Source organism: Mytilus californianus, unplaced genomic scaffold (genome assembly GCF_021869535.1).
Source record: "Mytilus californianus isolate M0D057914Y unplaced genomic scaffold, xbMytCali1.0.p SCAF_2, whole genome shotgun sequence".
Taxonomy (NCBI): Eukaryota; Metazoa; Mollusca; class Bivalvia; order Mytilida; family Mytilidae; genus Mytilus; species Mytilus californianus.
The window spans coordinates 39,314,356-39,335,808 of record NW_026262668.1 but is presented as its reverse complement, the minus strand read 5'-3'; the positions used below and the strand labels follow the sequence as shown (position 1 = coordinate 39,335,808).

At 30.8% G+C, this 21,453-nt stretch overlaps 1 protein-coding gene across 2 annotated transcripts in view; it reads left to right on the top strand.

Annotated features, from left to right (window-relative positions):
* The first annotated feature begins 4,019 nt into the window (after positions 1–4,019).
* Positions 4,020–21,453, top strand: part of LOC127727919 (angiotensin-converting enzyme-like) — a 141,043-nt gene continuing 123,609 nt past the window's right edge. For both annotated transcript variants that reach the window (XM_052235071.1, XM_052235070.1), the window contains exon 1: positions 4,020–4,147. In XM_052235071.1, the coding sequence (XP_052091031.1) occupies positions 4,023–4,147 (125 nt within the window). In that variant the 5' untranslated portion in view covers positions 4,020–4,022. The remainder of the gene's footprint in view (positions 4,148–21,453) is intronic.

Genomic DNA, 21,453 nt, shown 5'->3' with positions numbered 1-21,453 from the left:
GAACCCTTACCATACAGGGCTTTCAGTGCTTTGATTTTTTGTGAATGTAAGTTCGACATATTTTCTTATATTATTACACGGTTTTTATCTTATACATCAAAATTATGACTTGTTTATGTCTATTTTAATATTTACCTATAACAGAAAGTTCATACACTTTTGTTAAATTGTGTGTTTTGGCATTTTCCCAAAGCGCAAAATTCGTCTGCTATAGTTTCCGGTTGTGAATAGTGAATAAACAAAAGATTTTTGCACGAAACAAAAGGTTAAAAGAACTTATTTTCATAGTAACGAAGTTCACATCACGTATTTCACATTTTATGACAGAACAAGATTTCTTCCATGAATAATTGCCTAGAACGATGTCAGCCATACATGTTTTTGCATTTTCCCAAAGCACAAAATTCGTCTGCTATAGTTTCCGGTTGTGAATAGTGAATAAACAAAAGATTTTTGCACGAAACCAAAGGTTAAAAGAACTTATTTTCATAGTAACGAAGTTCACATCACGTATTTCACATTTAATGACGGAACAAGATTTCTTCCATGAAGAATTGCCTTGAACAATGTCAGCCATACATTTTTTTTTATTAGGCTTATGGTAGTGCTAAAATACTGGGTAAGTTTTATATCTTCTGAATACCTGTTTATGAAATATTGGCGTAACGTAGTTCACATTATTAAATATTTGTATTCTTTTATTCAAATAAGTTTGTATATAAAGTATATAAAGACACATATCTATTTTACAAATAAAATGATACACCTGTTTTAAAAAGGTCAAATGGCTATTATTTCGTTCTGTTTAGACACATTTTCTCTGCAATATTATATGGAGACATGAATTCTACATGTCCGTAACGTAGTTGACTTGAAATGACTGGAAATTTGAAAAACAAAATATTTAATAGATTTTTCTCGTTTTTTATATAGATTAGACCGTTGGTTTTCCTGTTTGAATGGTTTTACACAAGTCATTTTTGGGGCCCTTTATAGCTTGCTGTTTTCGGTGGGAGCCAAGGCTCCATGTTGAAGGCCGTACTTTGACCTATAATGGTTTACTTTTACAAATTGTGACTTGGATGGAGAGTTGTCTCATTGGCACTCATATCACATATTCTTATATTTATTTAACTTATACACGTACCTTGCTATTCTTATCTGCATCTGTAACTGTAGAAAGGTAAACAGCGCGCAAATTGTACCGTTATCGATCGTTTTTGTTTCGAAAAATGCAATGTCCTCTTTCGAAAACGCTATTGGACACAGCGTTTTGACTTTGCATTCAAACTTCTAAGTATTATAACTTTTTAGTTTGTCGTCAGAATCTTACCTAAATTGAGGACTTTATTGTAATTTTTTTGTATTATAAGAATACACCCCATTATTAGACCAACTAGTTTTAATTTGATCTTAAGCGGCACTGATATGTGCTGAACTAGTTTATGTGGTATTGGTTCCATTTAACTAATTTTAGCTGTAAAGCTCATTCGACACGAGATTTCATGAAAAATACATTTCAAAAATGTGTACAGTACATGTATTAACTTGTGATCTATTTGGTACGTTGTTGAAACTATTCATATTCGACGAGATGCGATGCAAGCTTTTATTGGTTTTAAATTATAATTGATTGAAACCAACAATCTTTGACATCCATAATGTAAGCTAGGATATCAGGTAAGTGTAACAAGTAATATCAAAATTGTAAAATTTAGTTCACAATTTGGAATTTTGTGAACGTACATGTAGTTACACTTATCTGATATATTACCCACCTCCTTCCTTTGTAATACTTTTGGCAATCCGTTTGGATTTCCCCGGGAATACTGAAGGGGTCACCACGCTTGATCTGATTCATTGAGAGGTTGGGGTTCTTAATCAGTCAAACGTTTGAGCGAGATGTGACCAAGTACCGGAAAGATAATCCAGAATGTAAGGATATCAGGTAAGTGTAACTACGTTAACAAAACTCCAATTTGTGAACTAAGTTGTACAATTTGAAGGGTGCGACGGTAAATTTCCAAAATTACATAGTAAGGTATTCTTTCAAGGGAGGTATAAATTGTTGAGTTCTATGATATACCCTCGATCGATAACCTACATTCAATCAACATTGCAGTCTAGATATAGATATATCTTTTAATTTACTTATGCAGCGATCACCTATTTATGTTTTATAAGTCTCCGTTCCGAATAAAAGTAAAACCATGATCAATCATCGGGATTTTGATTTTACAATAATGTATTCAAAGATGAGGATTTCACGTTTTACCAAATTTCAAAATGTTGGCATAGGTTTAACGAACCAAAAAATATGGCAAATGCATGCCATTTTTATCATAAGGTTGTTTTCACCATAAGTCGAATATTTTCAGGACATAGATTTGCCTAAAATATGTTGATTAGCCAATAAAATCCATCCCTAGGATTTCAGAGCAGTAAACACATTAGTTTTGTATTCAAAATACTTATTTGTATCTGTATCATAAATTGTACATCAGTAGACTCAAATTTTCAACCTCAAAACAAAAATATTAAACTCAGCTATTCACCTCAAACTAATTGTACTATACTTTAATTTTCATTTATCTCTATTTTTGATTTGTATGAGTTAATAGAAATAGGTAAAATTTTTATTAACCAGTTTATATAAACAATGTCGATATTTCAGATCGTTTGCAAACTGTCGATTTCTTAAGATTGAGATACTTGCTTTTTATGGACAGAGTATAGTTTTTTGATACATGTATTTAAAGATTTTTAAGTTTTATACACATTGTTGAATTTTCCAGCATCGAAATTTTGAGTTAAATTGCAATATATTGATATTTTCAAAATCGATTTGTATGTGATATTTTGCAATATTTCAACCGAGTTTTTTGAGAAAATTAAACAGTAATAGAAGGTTATCGTAGACTTCCGTATATTGGAACTAGACAAGCATACTTTTGAAAAGTATTGTTGTTACGTAAGAATATAACAAGTAAACTGGTTAAAAATAGGAAAGTTAAGTTAATCATTTAACAAGTGAACAAAATTTAGTTAATTTGTTCCCGGTTATACAACCTGAACACGACAAATATACTTTAGTATATACTTTAAGTACTCTTGTAATATGTACTTTTCAAGTGAACTTATCAAAAGTCGTAAAGTGAAAAAATAACCGAACAAAAATATGTTGACAAGTTTTTATACAATACATCCGACCTGTTTTTGACAACAAAACTGCAACACAACTGAACAACGTGTGACAATTGCAAGCTTCCATACCATTATCACAACGGATGACCTTATTATTGTATCGTTGTACGATATCATAATAAGGTCCCTGTTGTGTTTCACATTTGGTTTTCGTCTTATGGACTCTTGTATATGGATTAAAATAGTTCTTAAGGTTCATCATAAAAAATTGACAAAAATGGCAGTTTGTACACCTCAAAAATTACTGTGCAATTGGAAAAGTTTTAAGGCCTATTGTCCACTAGATATTTAAAAGCTAAATGCATTGGATTTTGATGGTCATTTTTTTCATCACTGCAGAAGATGGTAAAATAGACAAACATCTGACTTACATTTGATACTGTCCTCTCAGTAACACTGTTTAAATCATCCATTGATGTGAATATATCTATATATTTTCATACTATTGTCAATATCAATCAGTACAATACAATACAACTGTTACCTGAGAGGGACCACCTGACTTATTTTTTTAACACCTTCTGCAGGAACAAAAATAATGCCCATCTAAATCAAAAAAGTTTTTATCTTTTTGAAACACATAATGTATTTTACTTCTATATACATGTATCTAGTGGTTGGTAGGCCTTTAAATTTTTCCAAATGTCCGTGTTTGTCTGTACTCTGAGTGATTTTCGAGGTGAAAAAAAACATCCATTTTTGTCCATTTATTACAGTTTGTCTAAAATTACATTAAAGGGAAACTTTTATGTTGAAAAATACACAAAATATTTCGTAATTATATCAGGAAATATGATACCTGTTTGTGCCCCTATTTCATGCACATCTTATTTATTACTAAACAACAATGTGGCTACAAGAAACAAATATCTTTACCTGTAAAAGTACGAATATCACTTCATAACATATCACAGAACTATGTCCGTTTAATTCACAACATAAGGTAAGAAATTTGTAACGATAAGTATTTCGTTCAAAGATTTAATATATAAATTCAAGAAAAGACTTTTCATTTATATCTTACTTTGCCAGCCACTGTTACTTTATTAAATAAGCTGAACCTTCAATTAAATTTCTTAAAAACATATGATTATTTTGCAATATATCTGTCGGTACAACACGAATGCTCTCGCTTATTACAAAAAAAGTCAGTTATCGTTTCGCAAAAAGTCGGTCGACCGCAACGAAACCTAAACAATATCTGTAGGACATTATTGTACACTCATAAACCAATGACCATGCTTATCTGTGAATATGACGTTCAATGTCAACATACATTAACCGAAACTCGAATATATTTGTAAGATTAGTTAGGGAGATGCCTATTTTTAGCATTTACATTAATAGTTTTTATCCTGTAATCGACCTTTCTACTGGTCAAACACAGGTGTACCGACAAAACGTAATAATATACAGTTTACTTCGCAGCTCTATTTGGGGTCTTCATTGCGGTCCGCGTTTAAATCATGTCGATTTCATTCAAAAACAAATTCAACGGTTGGGATGATCTAGCATTTTTATCTATTGTCATACAAATTAACAACATCCAATAAAATTAGTACATTTGGCATACTAAGTCCTTATAACTGAATAAAGTAACATTCATTTTCAATGAAAAATTGTTTTAAAATTAATTTTGCTCTAAATAAAAGAGTGTGCTAGCCACTCCTTGTGATTAATGAAAGATAACTGTGGTTAATTTTTCAAAGCACACATTTACATGTACCCTTGTAGGGAATCAAGTTAAGCAAATAAATCAAGACATTCTATCTGCCTCATTTTAATTCTAACACTGTTATAGACACAATATTAAAAAAATAAATTAATGTATTTTTCAACGAGTACAAAAATGTACATGATCAATGTTGTTAGAGATTACGGGATACGGACAATAACTTAAAACAGTTTATTCCTGGCGGACAGAATGACTACAGATGTCAAATGAAACATGTGTTATTCACCTAAATGGTGTCTTCCCAATTGTCCCACTTTTTAAAATAACATGTAAAAAAGGAATGGGTTGTTATACAACTGTTCAAATTAAGAACAATATAATACAAACAAAAACTAGATTAATTTAACTTCATAGAAGATAAAATAGACATCAAGGAAATAAATTGTAAATTGAATAAATTGAAAAATTTAAAAGTATCAAGGATAAAACTAAAATAAAAGATGTGTGTAGAGAAAAAAAGAAAGATACAAAAATGATTTCACATGTTACAAAATTTCGGAGTCTTGTTCTCAAATTTGCAGATTTTAGGATGATTATAGATATATCTACGAAGCAAGGAATTAAAACATATTCCATATAAAAAGTCTGATCATACTTGTTCAAGTAATCTTTCAGTTCAAGCGACAAAAGTGGGAAAGGGTTTTTTGATGAAAATATTCAGCAGAAAATCCTTGAATTAGAAAATCGTGAAATCGAAATGATATGCAGCTATATCAGTTTTATACATATCTGGTCGATCATTAACAATATAATGAAAACACTTATCCCCGGCTGGGTTAAACCAAAGACTTGAAAGTTGGTATTTGCTGCTTCTCCGCTAAACACGCAACATTTAGTAGTTAAGGCATAGACTGATTGGCCCAGAGTCAGAATATTGTGTCTGTTTAGGCTAACCCATAGATATAATAGCTATTATATCTATGGGTAACCTAACTTCCATGTGGACTGTTATCTTGTAAACTAGTACGTTAAAAATCCGGCTCAGTGTGTTGGACTAGTTTAAAGTAGGTTTCATATTCATCTATAATAACAAACACCCCACCATAGTAAGTCTGTAATAGTTATGGTAGTCAAGGTATAAATCAATGTACGAAAGGGGAATTATATCGAAAAATTAGGGAAAAAATCCATATTTTTTGTTAATTGATCTAGAATGACATTTTTTTTAACAAACAGTCATAAAACGTATCTCATGAGTTTTGATGTTCATAGATATAAGAAAAATTACCATCTAGGAGGTTATATGACATCCTTGTTACCATGAAATTTAATATTTTCATTTGTCCTTATGTAACAGAGACGACGAAATTGGTACCGAACCGTTGCTTATTGCAGTTAAATCACCATTAGTAATGAAATTACATTTACTTTTTTTTTAATAAAACTGCATGGCATAATATTAGCTGTGTTCTTTATAAACTTATAAACACCAGCATACAAAAGTTTGTCTAGCTTTCTGACAATAAGCTATATATATATTCATTCATTTACAATCATTCATTTATGCTTTGAACAAAAAATGTTCAATAAATCAATTTTAGACAATTGTTGAAAAATAAAAATATAAATTCTAAGACTAAATAATTGAAGGATAAGTCATTTAACAGTTAAAATATATTTTTATTGATATTGATAAGTAGAGCTCTCTCTGATTGATAATTGAAGATTTATCAATTGTAATAACCAAAGACACGGAACAAGATTTTTGAAAAGGGGGATGCCAACAAGACAACGTTCATAGTTTGACTTGTTTAAATTAAACTCATTTATTATATTATAAGTAACTCCATAAGAAAGAGGGGCTCCATTAGTCTCTGGTAATAATTATAGAAAAGATATATTTTGTCATCATGAAGCCATTTAGGTCGCAAGCGCTTTTAGAGTGGGTCCCCCTTTTTATGTGTGTTTAATTCTTATTTTAAAGTTTTCTTTCATATTTCAACTTATTTTCACTTATCTTAAATTGTCTAACTCTTATCAGTGCTATTTGACAAAAACAGTACATGTATTTATATCTGATGTCCCTCTGTGCTTATTTTCTATACAGTGCAAGAAAGATAGAAAATTTGAATTAAGTCACGGATAAAAATTCACAGGACAATAAATCAAAGCTTATTTATGCAATAGTTTGTCTTTGATAAATAAATCAAAAAAAGCAATTTACATTGTTCATGAACAATTGATTATAAAAACTTGAAAAAACATTTTTCTTGTTAAGGATTTTTGCCCATGCACAAAGCAAGAAAGATCGAAAATTTAAATTAAAAAAAATCACGGACACAAAGACGTCGGACAAAACTAAATTAATAAATATAAGTTAGTTTTTATTAGTCGTGGCATATGCACCAGACAAAAGGTGTTTTGACATACAAGGAAAACCCAACATATCAACGAAGAAGGGCTTCTTGTGTTATGCATAAGATTAAAACTTGTCACCAAGTCTCCAGCAATCGGCTTTTTAATATTCATTTACAATGACAACACATTCATCATTTTAACAGAAACCAACATTCCATGCGTTACATTTTTCACACAAGAACATTTTGAACAGTATATTTCTAAAATGACCGAAAGACAACTTACATGTGTTTTGTATGGCACTATTAAGTACTTAAAAAGACAAATAAAAAGAAGAAATAAAAAAAACCCAGCGAATTAAACTATCTATACATAGATAAAACTAATCAACGTAATGAAGATATGATATGAATAAAAGGTCACAAAAACACTCAGAAAGTGTCAAACTAAAGAGCGAGGAACACGATTCCCTAAAAAAGGGTGATTTGAAAGATTTTTTGCATTAGTTTTTGGGTTCTTAAATTTGTTTTTGATAGTTCCACCACATTGATGTAATGTCATTACAGAATGATACTTCCGTGCATACATTTATTACGTGTACATATGTCACCAATTAACACAAGTTGTATTGTATCAGATTCAATTAAATAAAACAAACAGTGGCATCCTGTTGAGCATAGGTGTAATACCACTAAATCATAGTACGTCACATCCGGTTGCATACGAAAATAGGTCGAAAAAAAATATTCCCTTGAATTTGACAGTTGTAGGTAATTGATCCTACATTTCATTGCAGTAAAACATTTCTGGGTCATAAACATATATCTTGGGTATTTCAAAGCACCATTATTTTTTTATTTGGGGTTTCTATAGAATATTTTGGAAACTTGAGGTTACATGGTTACTAAAGCTTGTATACAGGTTAAAAAAGGGGGAAAATTTGATTGGTTAACTTCCAGTGATGGTTATTTTCTTATATGCAATGAAATGTTATGTGAAATTTTTTCTATAGTACTGGACAGGATCAAACTTTACTCATGCCAAGTATTTCTTTATTTGAAACAAAGATAAATTCTGCACAATTTTTTGAAAAGTGCAAATTTAACAAAGACTAATAGGGGAAAATCAATGGTGGTATTACACCTAATATAGGAAGCTGTACATGCACCTTTGACCTTGTGAGTACTCTCATGTGTTAAAATTTCTTGCTATTTAAGTGAAATATTACTAATAATGAAATATTTTGAGTGGATTGAGTCTCCAAAACACATTTTATGAGAAAATTTCCTTGAAATAGGACTTTACCATGAATATTAGTTGACAGAATAAGCCATACTTAGAGTTTTGGGGAGCTTTTTCTCCTTTTTTCTTATATTCTGCTATACTAGAAAATTTTTCCTAAGAAATACTTTAATAAATATATAGTTTTAAGTAAATGAAATTATTTTTAAAGCAGTAACAACAAATTATTCACCAAAAGAGAAGCTTTTTATGTCCCTCTCTGGAACGCGGCGTAAATTTAAGTTTTACGTAAGGACTTATTGAAACCTCCTTGGAGACAGTAAACTTTTATACGGATAGTTCATTCAGCTTGAATACTTCAATTAATCATTTATAATAACATTTCTATCATAAATGAGTGAAAGTTACCCCAAAATTTTTATTTATTGGCCTATAAAGTAGAAATTTTGAGGAAATGAGAGGTATAAATGGACCAAAAGAGACCTTATAAGGAAGACAAAGAGGTCCATTGGTAGTATTTATCATCCTAAAGTCATCTTTTGTATCATATTCAACTGTTTGTAGGCAGATGAGATAAATATTTGATCATTTATTGGTCCACACTATATTCTATCATGATGCGGCTTGGTTTGGATTTTTCGAAGAAATTTAGCTCGAATCGCTGCAGATGTCGTCTTACATTATACTAGATTTTTCTCAAACTATTGAACTGATTATGACAAAACTTGACAGGAATGCTTGAAATAACCAGTATAACAAAGGAAAAAAGTCACATTCAGTTTATTTAACAAAAAAGTCTTCTTTAGGTGTAATACCACTAAATCATAGTACGTCACATCCGGTTGCATACGAAAATAGGTCGAAAAAAAATATTCCCTTGAATTTGACAGTTGTAGGTAATTGATCCTACATTTCATTGCAGTAAAACATTTCTGGGTCATAAACATATATCTTGGGTATTTCAAAGCACCATTATTTTTTTATTTGGGGTTTCTATAGAATATTTTGGAAACTTGAGGTTACATGGTTACTAAAGCTTGTATACAGGTTAAAAAAGGGGGAAAATTTGATTGGTTAACTTCCAGTGATGGTTATTTTCTTATATGCAATGAAATGTTATGTGAAATTTTTTCTATAGTACTGGACAGGATCAAACTTTACTCATGCCAAGTATTTCTTTATTTGAAACAAAGATAAATTCTGCACAATTTTTTGAAAAGTGCAAATTTAACAAAGACTAATAGGGGAAAATCAATGGTGGTATTACACCTAATATAGGAAGCTGTACATGCACCTTTGACCTTGTGAGTACTCTCATGTGTTAAAATTTCTTGCTATTTAAGTGAAATATTACTAATAATGAAATATTTTGAGTGGATTGAGTCTCCAAAACACATTTTATGAGAAAATTTCCTTGAAATAGGACTTTACCATGAATATTAGTTGACAGAATAAGCCATACTTAGAGTTTTGGGGAGCTTTTTCTCCTTTTTTCTTATATTCTGCTATACTAGAAAATTTTTCCTAAGAAATACTTTAATAAATATATAGTTTTAAGTAAATGAAATTATTTTTAAAGCAGTAACAACAAATTATTCACCAAAAGAGAAGCTTTTTATGTCCCTCTCTGGAACGCGGCGTAAATTTAAGTTTTACGTAAGGACTTATTGAAACCTCCTTGGAGACAGTAAACTTTTATACGGATAGTTCATTCAGCTTGAATACTTCAATTAATCATTTATAATAACATTTCTATCATAAATGAGTGAAAGTTACCCCAAAATTTTTATTTATTGGCCTATAAAGTAGAAATTTTGAGGAAATGAGAGGTATAAATGGACCAAAAGAGACCTTATAAGGAAGACAAAGAGGTCCATTGGTAGTATTTATCATCCTAAAGTCATCTTTTGTATCATATTCAACTGTTTGTAGGCAGATGAGATAAATATTTGATCATTTATTGGTCCACACTATATTCTATCATGATGCGGCTTGGTTTGGATTTTTCGAAGAAATTTAGCTCGAATCGCTGCAGATGTCGTCTTACATTATACTAGATTTTTCTCAAACTATTGAACTGATTATGACAAAACTTGACAGGAATGCTTGAAATAACCAGTATAACAAAGGAAAAAAGTCACATTCAGTTTATTTAACAAAAAAGTCTTCTTTAGGTGTAATACCACTAAATCATAGTACGTCACATCCGGTTGCATACGAAAATAGGTCGAAAAAAAATATTCCCTTGAATTTGACAGTTGTAGGTAATTGATCCTACATTTCATTGCAGTAAAACATTTCTGGGTCATAAACATATATCTTGGGTATTTCAAAGCACCATTATTTTTTTATTTGGGGTTTCTATAGAATATTTTGGAAACTTGAGGTTACATGGTTACTAAAGCTTGTATACAGGTTAAAAAAGGGGGAAAATTTGATTGGTTAACTTCCAGTGATGGTTATTTTCTTATATGCAATGAAATGTTATGTGAAATTTTTTCTATAGTACTGGACAGGATCAAACTTTACTCATGCCAAGTATTTCTTTATTTGAAACAAAGATAAATTCTGCACAATTTTTTGAAAAGTGCAAATTTAACAAAGACTAATAGGGGAAAATCAATGGTGGTATTACACCTAATATAGGAAGCTGTACATGCACCTTTGACCTTGTGAGTACTCTCATGTGTTAAAATTTCTTGCTATTTAAGTGAAATATTACTAATAATGAAATATTTTGAGTGGATTGAGTCTCCAAAACACATTTTATGAGAAAATTTCCTTGAAATAGGACTTTACCATGAATATTAGTTGACAGAATAAGCCATACTTAGAGTTTTGGGGAGCTTTTTCTCCTTTTTTCTTATATTCTGCTATACTAGAAAATTTTTCCTAAGAAATACTTTAATAAATATATAGTTTTAAGTAAATGAAATTATTTTTAAAGCAGTAACAACAAATTATTCACCAAAAGAGAAGCTTTTTATGTCCCTCTCTGGAACGCGGCGTAAATTTAAGTTTTACGTAAGGACTTATTGAAACCTCCTTGGAGACAGTAAACTTTTATACGGATAGTTCATTCAGCTTGAATACTTCAATTAATCATTTATAATAACATTTCTATCATAAATGAGTGAAAGTTACCCCAAAATTTTTATTTATTGGCCTATAAAGTAGAAATTTTGAGGAAATGAGAGGTATAAATGGACCAAAAGAGACCTTATAAGGAAGACAAAGAGGTCCATTGGTAGTATTTATCATCCTAAAGTCATCTTTTGTATCATATTCAACTGTTTGTAGGCAGATGAGATAAATATTTGATCATTTATTGGTCCACACTATATTCTATCATGATGCGGCTTGGTTTGGATTTTTCGAAGAAATTTAGCTCGAATCGCTGCAGATGTCGTCTTACATTATACTAGATTTTTCTCAAACTATTGAACTGATTATGACAAAACTTGACAGGAATGCTTGAAATAACCAGTATAACAAAGGAAAAAAGTCACATTCAGTTTATTTAACAAAAAAGTCTTCTTTATAGGAAGCTGTACATGCACCTTTGACCTTGTGAGTACTCTCATGTGTTAAAATTTCTTGCTATTTAAGTGAAATATTACTAATAATGAAATATTTTGAGTGGATTGAGTCTCCAAAACACATTTTATGAGAAAATTTCCTTGAAATAGGACTTTACCATGAATATTAGTTGACAGAATAAGCCATACTTAGAGTTTTGGGGAGCTTTTTCTCCTTTTTTCTTATATTCTGCTATACTAGAAAATTTTTCCTAAGAAATACTTTAATAAATATATAGTTTTAAGTAAATGAAATTATTTTTAAAGCAGTAACAACAAATTATTCACCAAAAGAGAAGCTTTTTATGTCCCTCTCTGGAACGCGGCGTAAATTTAAGTTTTACGTAAGGACTTATTGAAACCTCCTTGGAGACAGTAAACTTTTATACGGATAGTTCATTCAGCTTGAATACTTCAATTAATCATTTATAATAACATTTCTATCATAAATGAGTGAAAGTTACCCCAAAATTTTTATTTATTGGCCTATAAAGTAGAAATTTTGAGGAAATGAGAGGTATAAATGGACCAAAAGAGACCTTATAAGGAAGACAAAGAGGTCCATTGGTAGTATTTATCATCCTAAAGTCATCTTTTGTATCATATTCAACTGTTTGTAGGCAGATGAGATAAATATTTGATCATTTATTGGTCCACACTATATTCTATCATGATGCGGCTTGGTTTGGATTTTTCGAAGAAATTTAGCTCGAATCGCTGCAGATGTCGTCTTACATTATACTAGATTTTTCTCAAACTATTGAACTGATTATGACAAAACTTGACAGGAATGCTTGAAATAACCAGTATAACAAAGGAAAAAAGTCACATTCAGTTTATTTAACAAAAAAGTCTTCTTTAGGTGTAATACCACTAAATCATAGTACGTCACATCCGGTTGCATACGAAAATAGGTCGAAAAAAAATATTCCCTTGAATTTGACAGTTGTAGGTAATTGATCCTACATTTCATTGCAGTAAAACATTTCTGGGTCATAAACATATATCTTGGGTATTTCAAAGCACCATTATTTTTTTATTTGGGGTTTCTATAGAATATTTTGGAAACTTGAGGTTACATGGTTACTAAAGCTTGTATACAGGTTAAAAAAGGGGGAAAATTTGATTGGTTAACTTCCAGTGATGGTTATTTTCTTATATGCAATGAAATGTTATGTGAAATTTTTTCTATAGTACTGGACAGGATCAAACTTTACTCATGCCAAGTATTTCTTTATTTGAAACAAAGATAAATTCTGCACAATTTTTTGAAAAGTGCAAATTTAACAAAGACTAATAGGGGAAAATCAATGGTGGTATTACACCTATATAAGACATCGTAATTGGAGATAAGAAAGACAAACAAGCGACAGGGTGCCTGCTGATAATAAAATTCCTTTGACAATATCAATTTCGAACATTTTTTAATACCACCTTTTTGATTTCTTTAAATATTATCGAAATACAAATGATAGAAAAATGTTTTACGGGTGAAAAAAAACAGAAAATGAACAGCGAATCGTTTATTATTATTTAAATGTAAATGTATACTTTATCATTTATCATTAAATACGTTTCACCAAATATCAATAACAAATATCTTTATAGTATCAATTATATCAAATTGTATGAACTATGAACTATAATGAACAAGAACCCTTATAGTAAAACTCCATTATGTCATTTGAACAGATGAGTTATCCCGACGAATACAATTTAATATAATTAAATATAATTTTATTTTGTATTCAATATTCATCGTTTCCATTTAAACAATAAAAAATAGCCGCAGTGAACACTTTGAATTTGAACTTATTATGTATTATTTCATTTATTTAAGAATAACCGGAATTTATTTTTTTACATGTATAACAGTATGATCTCGCTAATGTACGTTGTTTTCGTATATTAAATTTGTGTTGGTAATTTGTTTTCAAAGACCACTTTTCAAAACGCCGGAGACCTAAGAATTTCTTAATTTAAACTGAGTTTTCTGACATCAAAATATAGATTAATGACAGGAGTATTCAACAGTATGTGTTAATAGTATTTCCTCCGAATATTTAGTGTGCTTCAATTTTTTTAGTTACTGCTGTCTCGTTTCTTTTGAGGTAATTCATTGATATCTACTGATGTGAGTAAGGGAATTTAGATAATGAAATTTCAAAAAATCGGAGACCTAACAATGAGATAAGATAAACTGGATTTTTTAATACCATCAGAAAGGTAAATCTATGTAGAATTCGGTCGTATGTGTTAATAAGAATTCAAATGATTAATAAAAATAATATGAAGAATTAAGAAGGGTACCCATTTTTTCCCCATCACTTTCTATATTACAAACATGTAATCGAACATCATTGAAAACATTGCACCCCGGGTATCGCTGATAAGGGTAATCGGTCATTATTGTCCTTCATTCTTGGGTATGATACACATGACACATGAAAAGGGTAAATTAACATTGTATCAAGTTTCAGCTTCTATGAGGAGTCATTAATCTATAGGATGGTGACTGCTAAGTAATGCTAGCCCACAGTAAAGTATATTTGTTTGAAATGTTTTTAAACCTTCTCAGAAAAATCCAGCAACTACTTGATATCCATATACCTCATCAACTTACCCAAATAATAGTTAAATAAAGCCTGAACATTTTGAGATTTTTTTTTTTTTTTTTTGTTAATCTGTGCCGATTTTTTAATCTTATCACAACTTCCTGATAAGATTTGACTAAGTACTCATATCTCGATATCGTCAAGTTGAATCGCTAGGGGATGTAAAAAAGTATACGTTTAAAGAGGCATTAGCTGTCAAATTCATGATCACCGATATGACTCACCTTCTCATATTTGATTTACAACATACTAAAACCATAGATACTATAAACGCGTTCAAATTCAAATTCAAATTCAAATTCAAATTCAAATTCAAATACAAATATAACTATAAATATATTTTGATTTTATGTCATATAATAAACAAAAAATGTGAATCATCGTTTTACCGAATGAAAATGATTAGTTTTGGCCCAATTCAGTAAACTAAATGGTTCTTCATGGTGGCTCCCCTGTTTCACTTTTCAATGCTGACATTTTATCTTTTTAATAATTTATCATGCGTAACCACCCCGCTAGAGTTAGAGAAATAAAAGGTCGCATGAATACGAATTCAATTGAGATTGAATTATTGATTTGCACGCGAATAAAACATCAGCGACGTTTTCGGTCTTATTTTGACAAAACTGTACCAACTTAACTGCAAAAAGCAAATGTATAATGTAGGAAAATACAAACTTTTGTGAACTCGCAACGTTACAGGAAAAAAAGCTCGGCTAGTCTATTTCTTTCTAAAGCTCGTACGATAGCATTTTACATTTTCGTACATTTATGAATATTGAGTATTTTATTTTAAATGCACATAAAAGATGTTACAGATCACATGATTCGCGCACCTGTATGACAGACCGTAAATATAAGTTTTGTGAAATACTCTAAATTGAGTAGTTTACGTTTAGTTTGAACATATGTTATTCGTCTCAACAAACATCGGATTGGATTCAAGTTATAACAACTCTACTGCAGCCGGTTAGTGTCAGACTTTAGTTTTATTTTAAGTCGTAATAACGAATAAGTAACTCGTTATTTTGACATCGTAAGTCGTTATACCGACTTAATTTACTCGTTGTAACAATAAATCTAAGTCGAGCATTTTACATTTTAAATGGGGGGGGGGGGGGGGGGGGGGTGTTGATTATGATTATATATTCTGGTCTTATAGCAAGAATTGAAAATAAATATCCTTGCCCAAAGTAGATCAACATGAAGACTTTACCAAACAAAAATCACATACAGTGCATAAAGCTGAGCTGAATGAATTACATTAAATTAAGATATAATGATAATAAACTGCTTCGCTGAGCGCAGCTGGATACGCCCGCAGAGGTCCAACCCTGAACAGTTGGGGCAAAAATGGACACAATATTCAAGCTTGATACAGGTCTGAATTTGGATTGTATTAAATATTTGACATATTATAGGTTTCTGAATAAATGTAGTCAAAGAACTTGAAATTGGTTATATGAATTGAATTTATATTCAATTAAAGATTTCTTGCTGTTGTGCAATACACTGTGCTGTTGCGCAATATTTAGTAAATCTGTTGTCAGACTATAAACAATTAAACTGGAAAATCCCCCCTTTTTTTTATGAATAAAACCCTGTAACTCGGAAACGTAAAATCTAAAATTTATAAAAATCAAAAGGGAGCTCATGTCAATAGATATAAACAATTAACCAAAATTTCTTGCAAGTTGGTGAAAGCATTCTTGAGTTATTGTCCGAAAACTGGAAAATCACCCTTTTTTTAATGAAAAAACCCAATAACTCGGAAATGTTATATCTCAAATTTATAAAAAACGAAAGGGAGCTCACGTCAATAGATATAAACAATTCACCAAAGTTTTATGCAAATTGGTTAGAGCGTTTTTGAGTTAATGTCCGACATGTTGACGACGGACGGACAGACGGACGGACAGACGGACAACGGTATACCATAATACGTCCCGTAAACAGGCGTATAAAAATTTAAAAAAAAATAAAGCATTATTCTCTTGGTATGTTGTTATCACCCAGAATATCTAAAGATGGTATCTCATGTTGCATCCATCCCATACCCCATTTTCCAGCCATGAATTTTCGTGTCATATAGATTACAACAAGGTAAATGTATAATAACATAGTTTATTTATAGCTATATCTATCACATTTATACAAGCACATGATATCAACAAACTTTTCTCGTCAGTGTTACTCAGTGTTACGAGGCTTCTCGAGGATACATCAATAAAGATGTGAAAAAGACATGCAATATACAAATAAATATAGCTGTAATAAGGATTTAATACCAATAGTAATAAACAGCTGCGCCATGAGTGCATGATACGCCCGTCGTCTTGTGTGTGAATTTTTATGCAATAAGCATAAATAGTTTCTGACATACGGCATGACATGCGAAAACCCCCCTTTTTTTACAAAAAACTCAATATCTCTAAAATAAAATTTTGAATCAAAACCAAAAAGTATACAGATCTTTAGATTAATATAACTAAGAAGTGTGTAAAATTTTAAGCAATAATTATAAATCGTTTTTGAGATACGGCGCGACATGTGAAAACCCCCCTTTTAAAAAAAAATCAATATCTCAAAAATAAATTTTTTAATCAAAACCAAAAAGTATACAGATCTTTAGATTAATATAACTAAGAAGTGTGTAAAATTTTAAGCAATAATCATAAATCGTTTTTGAGATACGGCGCGACATGTGAAAAAATCCTCCCCCTTTTTTTACAAAATAATCAATAACTCAAAAATAAAATTTTGAATCATCACCAAAAAGTATACAGATCTTAAGGTTAATATAACTAAGAAGTGTGTAAAGTTTTAAGCAATAATCATACTATTTTTGAGATACGGCGCGACATGTGAAAAACCCCTCCCCCTTTTTTAACAAAATACTCAATATCTCTAAAATAAAATTTTGAATCATCACCAAAAAGTATACAGATCTTAAGATTAATATAACTAAGAAGTGTGTAAAGTTTTAAGCAATAATCATAAATTGTTTTTGAGATACGGCGCGACATGTGAAAAAAAAACACACACCTGTTTTAGTTACTAAGTCCCGTAACTCAAAAAGTTTTAATCTTATTTTTCACCAAAAAGTATACAGATCGTTTGACCATCATAAGAAACAACTATCTTAAGTTTCATGAAATTTGGATAAGTCATTCTCAAGTTACGGTGCGACATGTTTACGCCGGACAGACAGACGGACAGACAGACAGACAGACGGACAGACAGACGGACGGACACCGGACATTTGTATACCATAATACATCCCGTCAAAAATTGACGGGCGTATAAAAATGATTCTTTATAATTATAGTAAAAAAAAAACATTTGTTAATTAACAAAATAAATACAAAGTAATTTAATTTTAACCAACAATAAAATCTAGTTGGTGCAATCATGTATTTATTAAGTAGAAAGACCAAGTTCCATGACATCAACTATATGGATCTATCCCACCTGCCACTTCTATCTATAATTGTGATAAAGTGTCACAATAATTCGATTTTAAAAACTATCAATCAACCATAAAAGTTTGAGGGCTTCACGCCTTTATATTGGTGTCTATGGGCCATTCAGATATCCTCGGAAACAAGATTCTCGGAATGTCTCGAAAATATTCGATCATTTATACAGATAGTTTTCCGAGTATCTTCTTGATACGGTCCCTCTATGTATAGGCTACCTCGTGACATTTCATATTTCAACAATCAAAGTTCTATGTAGGTCGGAAAGTAAAGCAGTAAAGACTAGATTGCAGTAAAAAAATCATTTATATATTCCAACCTTTTTGCCATTTGACAGAACATATGCGTTTTGATGTGAATATTTATCAAATATCGCATATTATGATAAAGCAATTATATAATTTATGTTTTGAGACGGTCCCTGTATGTGTTGTGCATGTAGTATTTAATACAACGTGCTATCATTGTGCATTCTGACAAAAAAAACCTGGGAATAGTAAACTGACAATATATTATATCCCAGTTTAAACTGATTATTTCTGAACGTTTAGCCGCCGTGATGTTTTGTAGAGGCATATTATTAACATGTGAGCAAATGTAAAGATAATAAAAGAAAATGATACTTTTGTCAAAAATATTTAATTTGATTTCATTAAAAGATACTATCAAACGAAGGGAATATTCATTCAAATTATTATAATGCTATATTATGTTTCACAGGTTTTAACAGTTAATATATAAGAAAATTATATGCAACATGTGAGAACCAATTATCAGGAATGCACAAACATAACTTAATATTTTAAATTTAAACTGTTATGAATGAAAAAATACTTGCATGGTTTCAATTCACAAGGATTTTTAATCCTTGTATCTCATGAAAAACGTAATTAACATTTTACAATAATCATTCATTATTAATAATTACTACGTTAATTATTTCATACCGTTTTAGCATGGATTTGTAAGTCTTGTATTTTGGATAGCAATATTTTCATCAATTGGAAACTTAGACTTGAAGAAGAGATTGTTTGATGAAAAAATGTCCATCAGTAAATACTTGACGATTGTGTTTATTGATACTTTATTTTAAATTTTCGGAAAAGATTTATTAAATGTATGTAAATGAAATTTCAATTCATTTTGTTTTTGTTTAAATAGTTCAATCTTATAGCATCTAAATCTTTGCAATATGGTGCAATTTTTTTTTTTTGTAAATCCGATTTGACAACAATAACGGTTTCGTTCACGCAAATTCCGGATTAAATGACAGTGACAAACCACTCGAGGATAGGTAGTTTGACATACGAATTCAACTAACATTCGATTTGAGCCTAGAATAAATATATGTGATGACGCAAATGCATATTCTAATCTAGAATATGAGTGCGCATGCTTTCCATTTACTATGTCTTGTGCAAGAAAACCACGTGCATGCATAAGATTGATTCGCGGAATGTGAATATTCTCATTTGTTATCTAAATTCAGGACACGACAGCAAGAGCCTGACATATGTCATCATATTTTAAGTTACTGTCCAATTATAAACTTTGAAATTTACTAAAAACTAAGGATTTTCTACCCCAGGTATAGATTACTTAGCTGTATTTGGCAAAACCTTTCGAATTTTGGGTCCTCGATGCTCTTGAACTTCGTACTTTATTTGGCCTTTTTAACTTTTTTGTTTATAGCGTCACTGATGAGTCTTTTGTAGACGGAACGCGGGTCTCGCGTGTATAATTCTATCCTTGTATCTGTTTAACCATGTTTAACCCCGCCGCATGTTTTGGTTCTGTCCCAAGTCAGGAACCTGTAGTCTTTATTTGTCTTGTGTGTTTTTAAATCTTAGTTCATAGGTATATTTCGGAGTATACAACCTTGTTGGTCTTGGACCGTTTTCTGCTCTTTGGTTGGGTTTTTGATTCTTTGACACATTCCCCGTTTCCATTCTCTATTCTATCTATATATATCTACATATTTTTATGCCCGCGCCGTCACCGGAGGGGGCATTAAATGTTACCTCGTCCGTCCGTCAGATCAAATTTGAATATGGGTGGCGTCACTTTTACCATCCCTTTATAACGTTATATGTATATGCAAGAGGGGCATCATCTGTATCCCATGGACTCATTCTCCATTAATTTTTATATAGATTGGTTCTTTTGAGAGCATATTCAGGTATTTATAAAACTACTGAAAACAAGATACTCTTCAAAACTAAGTTTTTCTTGTTGAATATTTTAATATATTTAAGTAACTTCAGGAAATCCTTAAATTTGTGAGACAAAAAAAGTGTTAGTATATAAAAGGTCCTAATCAAGCTGGTGTGTTACTCTGAAGAACAAAATACGAAACCTTCTTACCAGTTGCATGCCACATAGTTGCATGGAAATTGAACTTTTGAATTTCTCTATACCACCTCTACCATGAGAACAGACAGCTTCAATAATGAGTATAAGAATAATTGAAAGCATCCAGGAAACAAAATATAAACATATGAAAGATAAAATAAATGCATCTAGTTTAGAAAGCAAACTGAGTGTTAACAATTATAATGAGATCGGTTGGTGTAATTTTCCTTACACATCCGGTTTGCAGAAACTGGGAATTGCAATAGGATAAGAACTTAGAATATTAAACACGAAAAAAATGATGTAAACTCCGAACCTTTAAAGGTACATTCAAATGGTAGCTGTATACACTTTTCTATTTACGACTAAAATTAAAGGTGCTTTCAATTGACTTATGCAATCAAGAATCTACACACTTACATATTTTTCTTCATAAATATGTTTAACATCATCATTACCGTATTCTATTCACAGTCCATTATTTCAAATCGAAAGCAAAGAAAAACAACATTTTTTTTTTAAAACAACTTGTTTTAGATAGCCAGACAAGATAACGATTTGAAATACAAAGGTAAGACGACCCGCATAGATAGAATTCCGTTTGTTGTCACCTTCCATCCCAAACTGACAAATATTTCATCTACTGTCCACAAGCACTGGCGTCTTATTGAAAATGACTCTTCCTTAAAAGAAATCTTTCCATCACCTCCTGTTATTGCTTATCGCAGAACCAAAAATCTCAAAGATATACTTGTTACATATAAAGTTAAAAAAAAAAACAAGAGACCTCTAAAATCGGGTGCTTCAAACAATGCGGAAGAAGCAATTGTAAGTGCTGTAAAGTCGCTAACACTGAAAACTCTTTCACCAGCACAGTAACTAAGCAGCGATACAACATCAATGTAACATCTAACTGTAAAACGCTTCTTACCCGCATCTGATTTCACCTG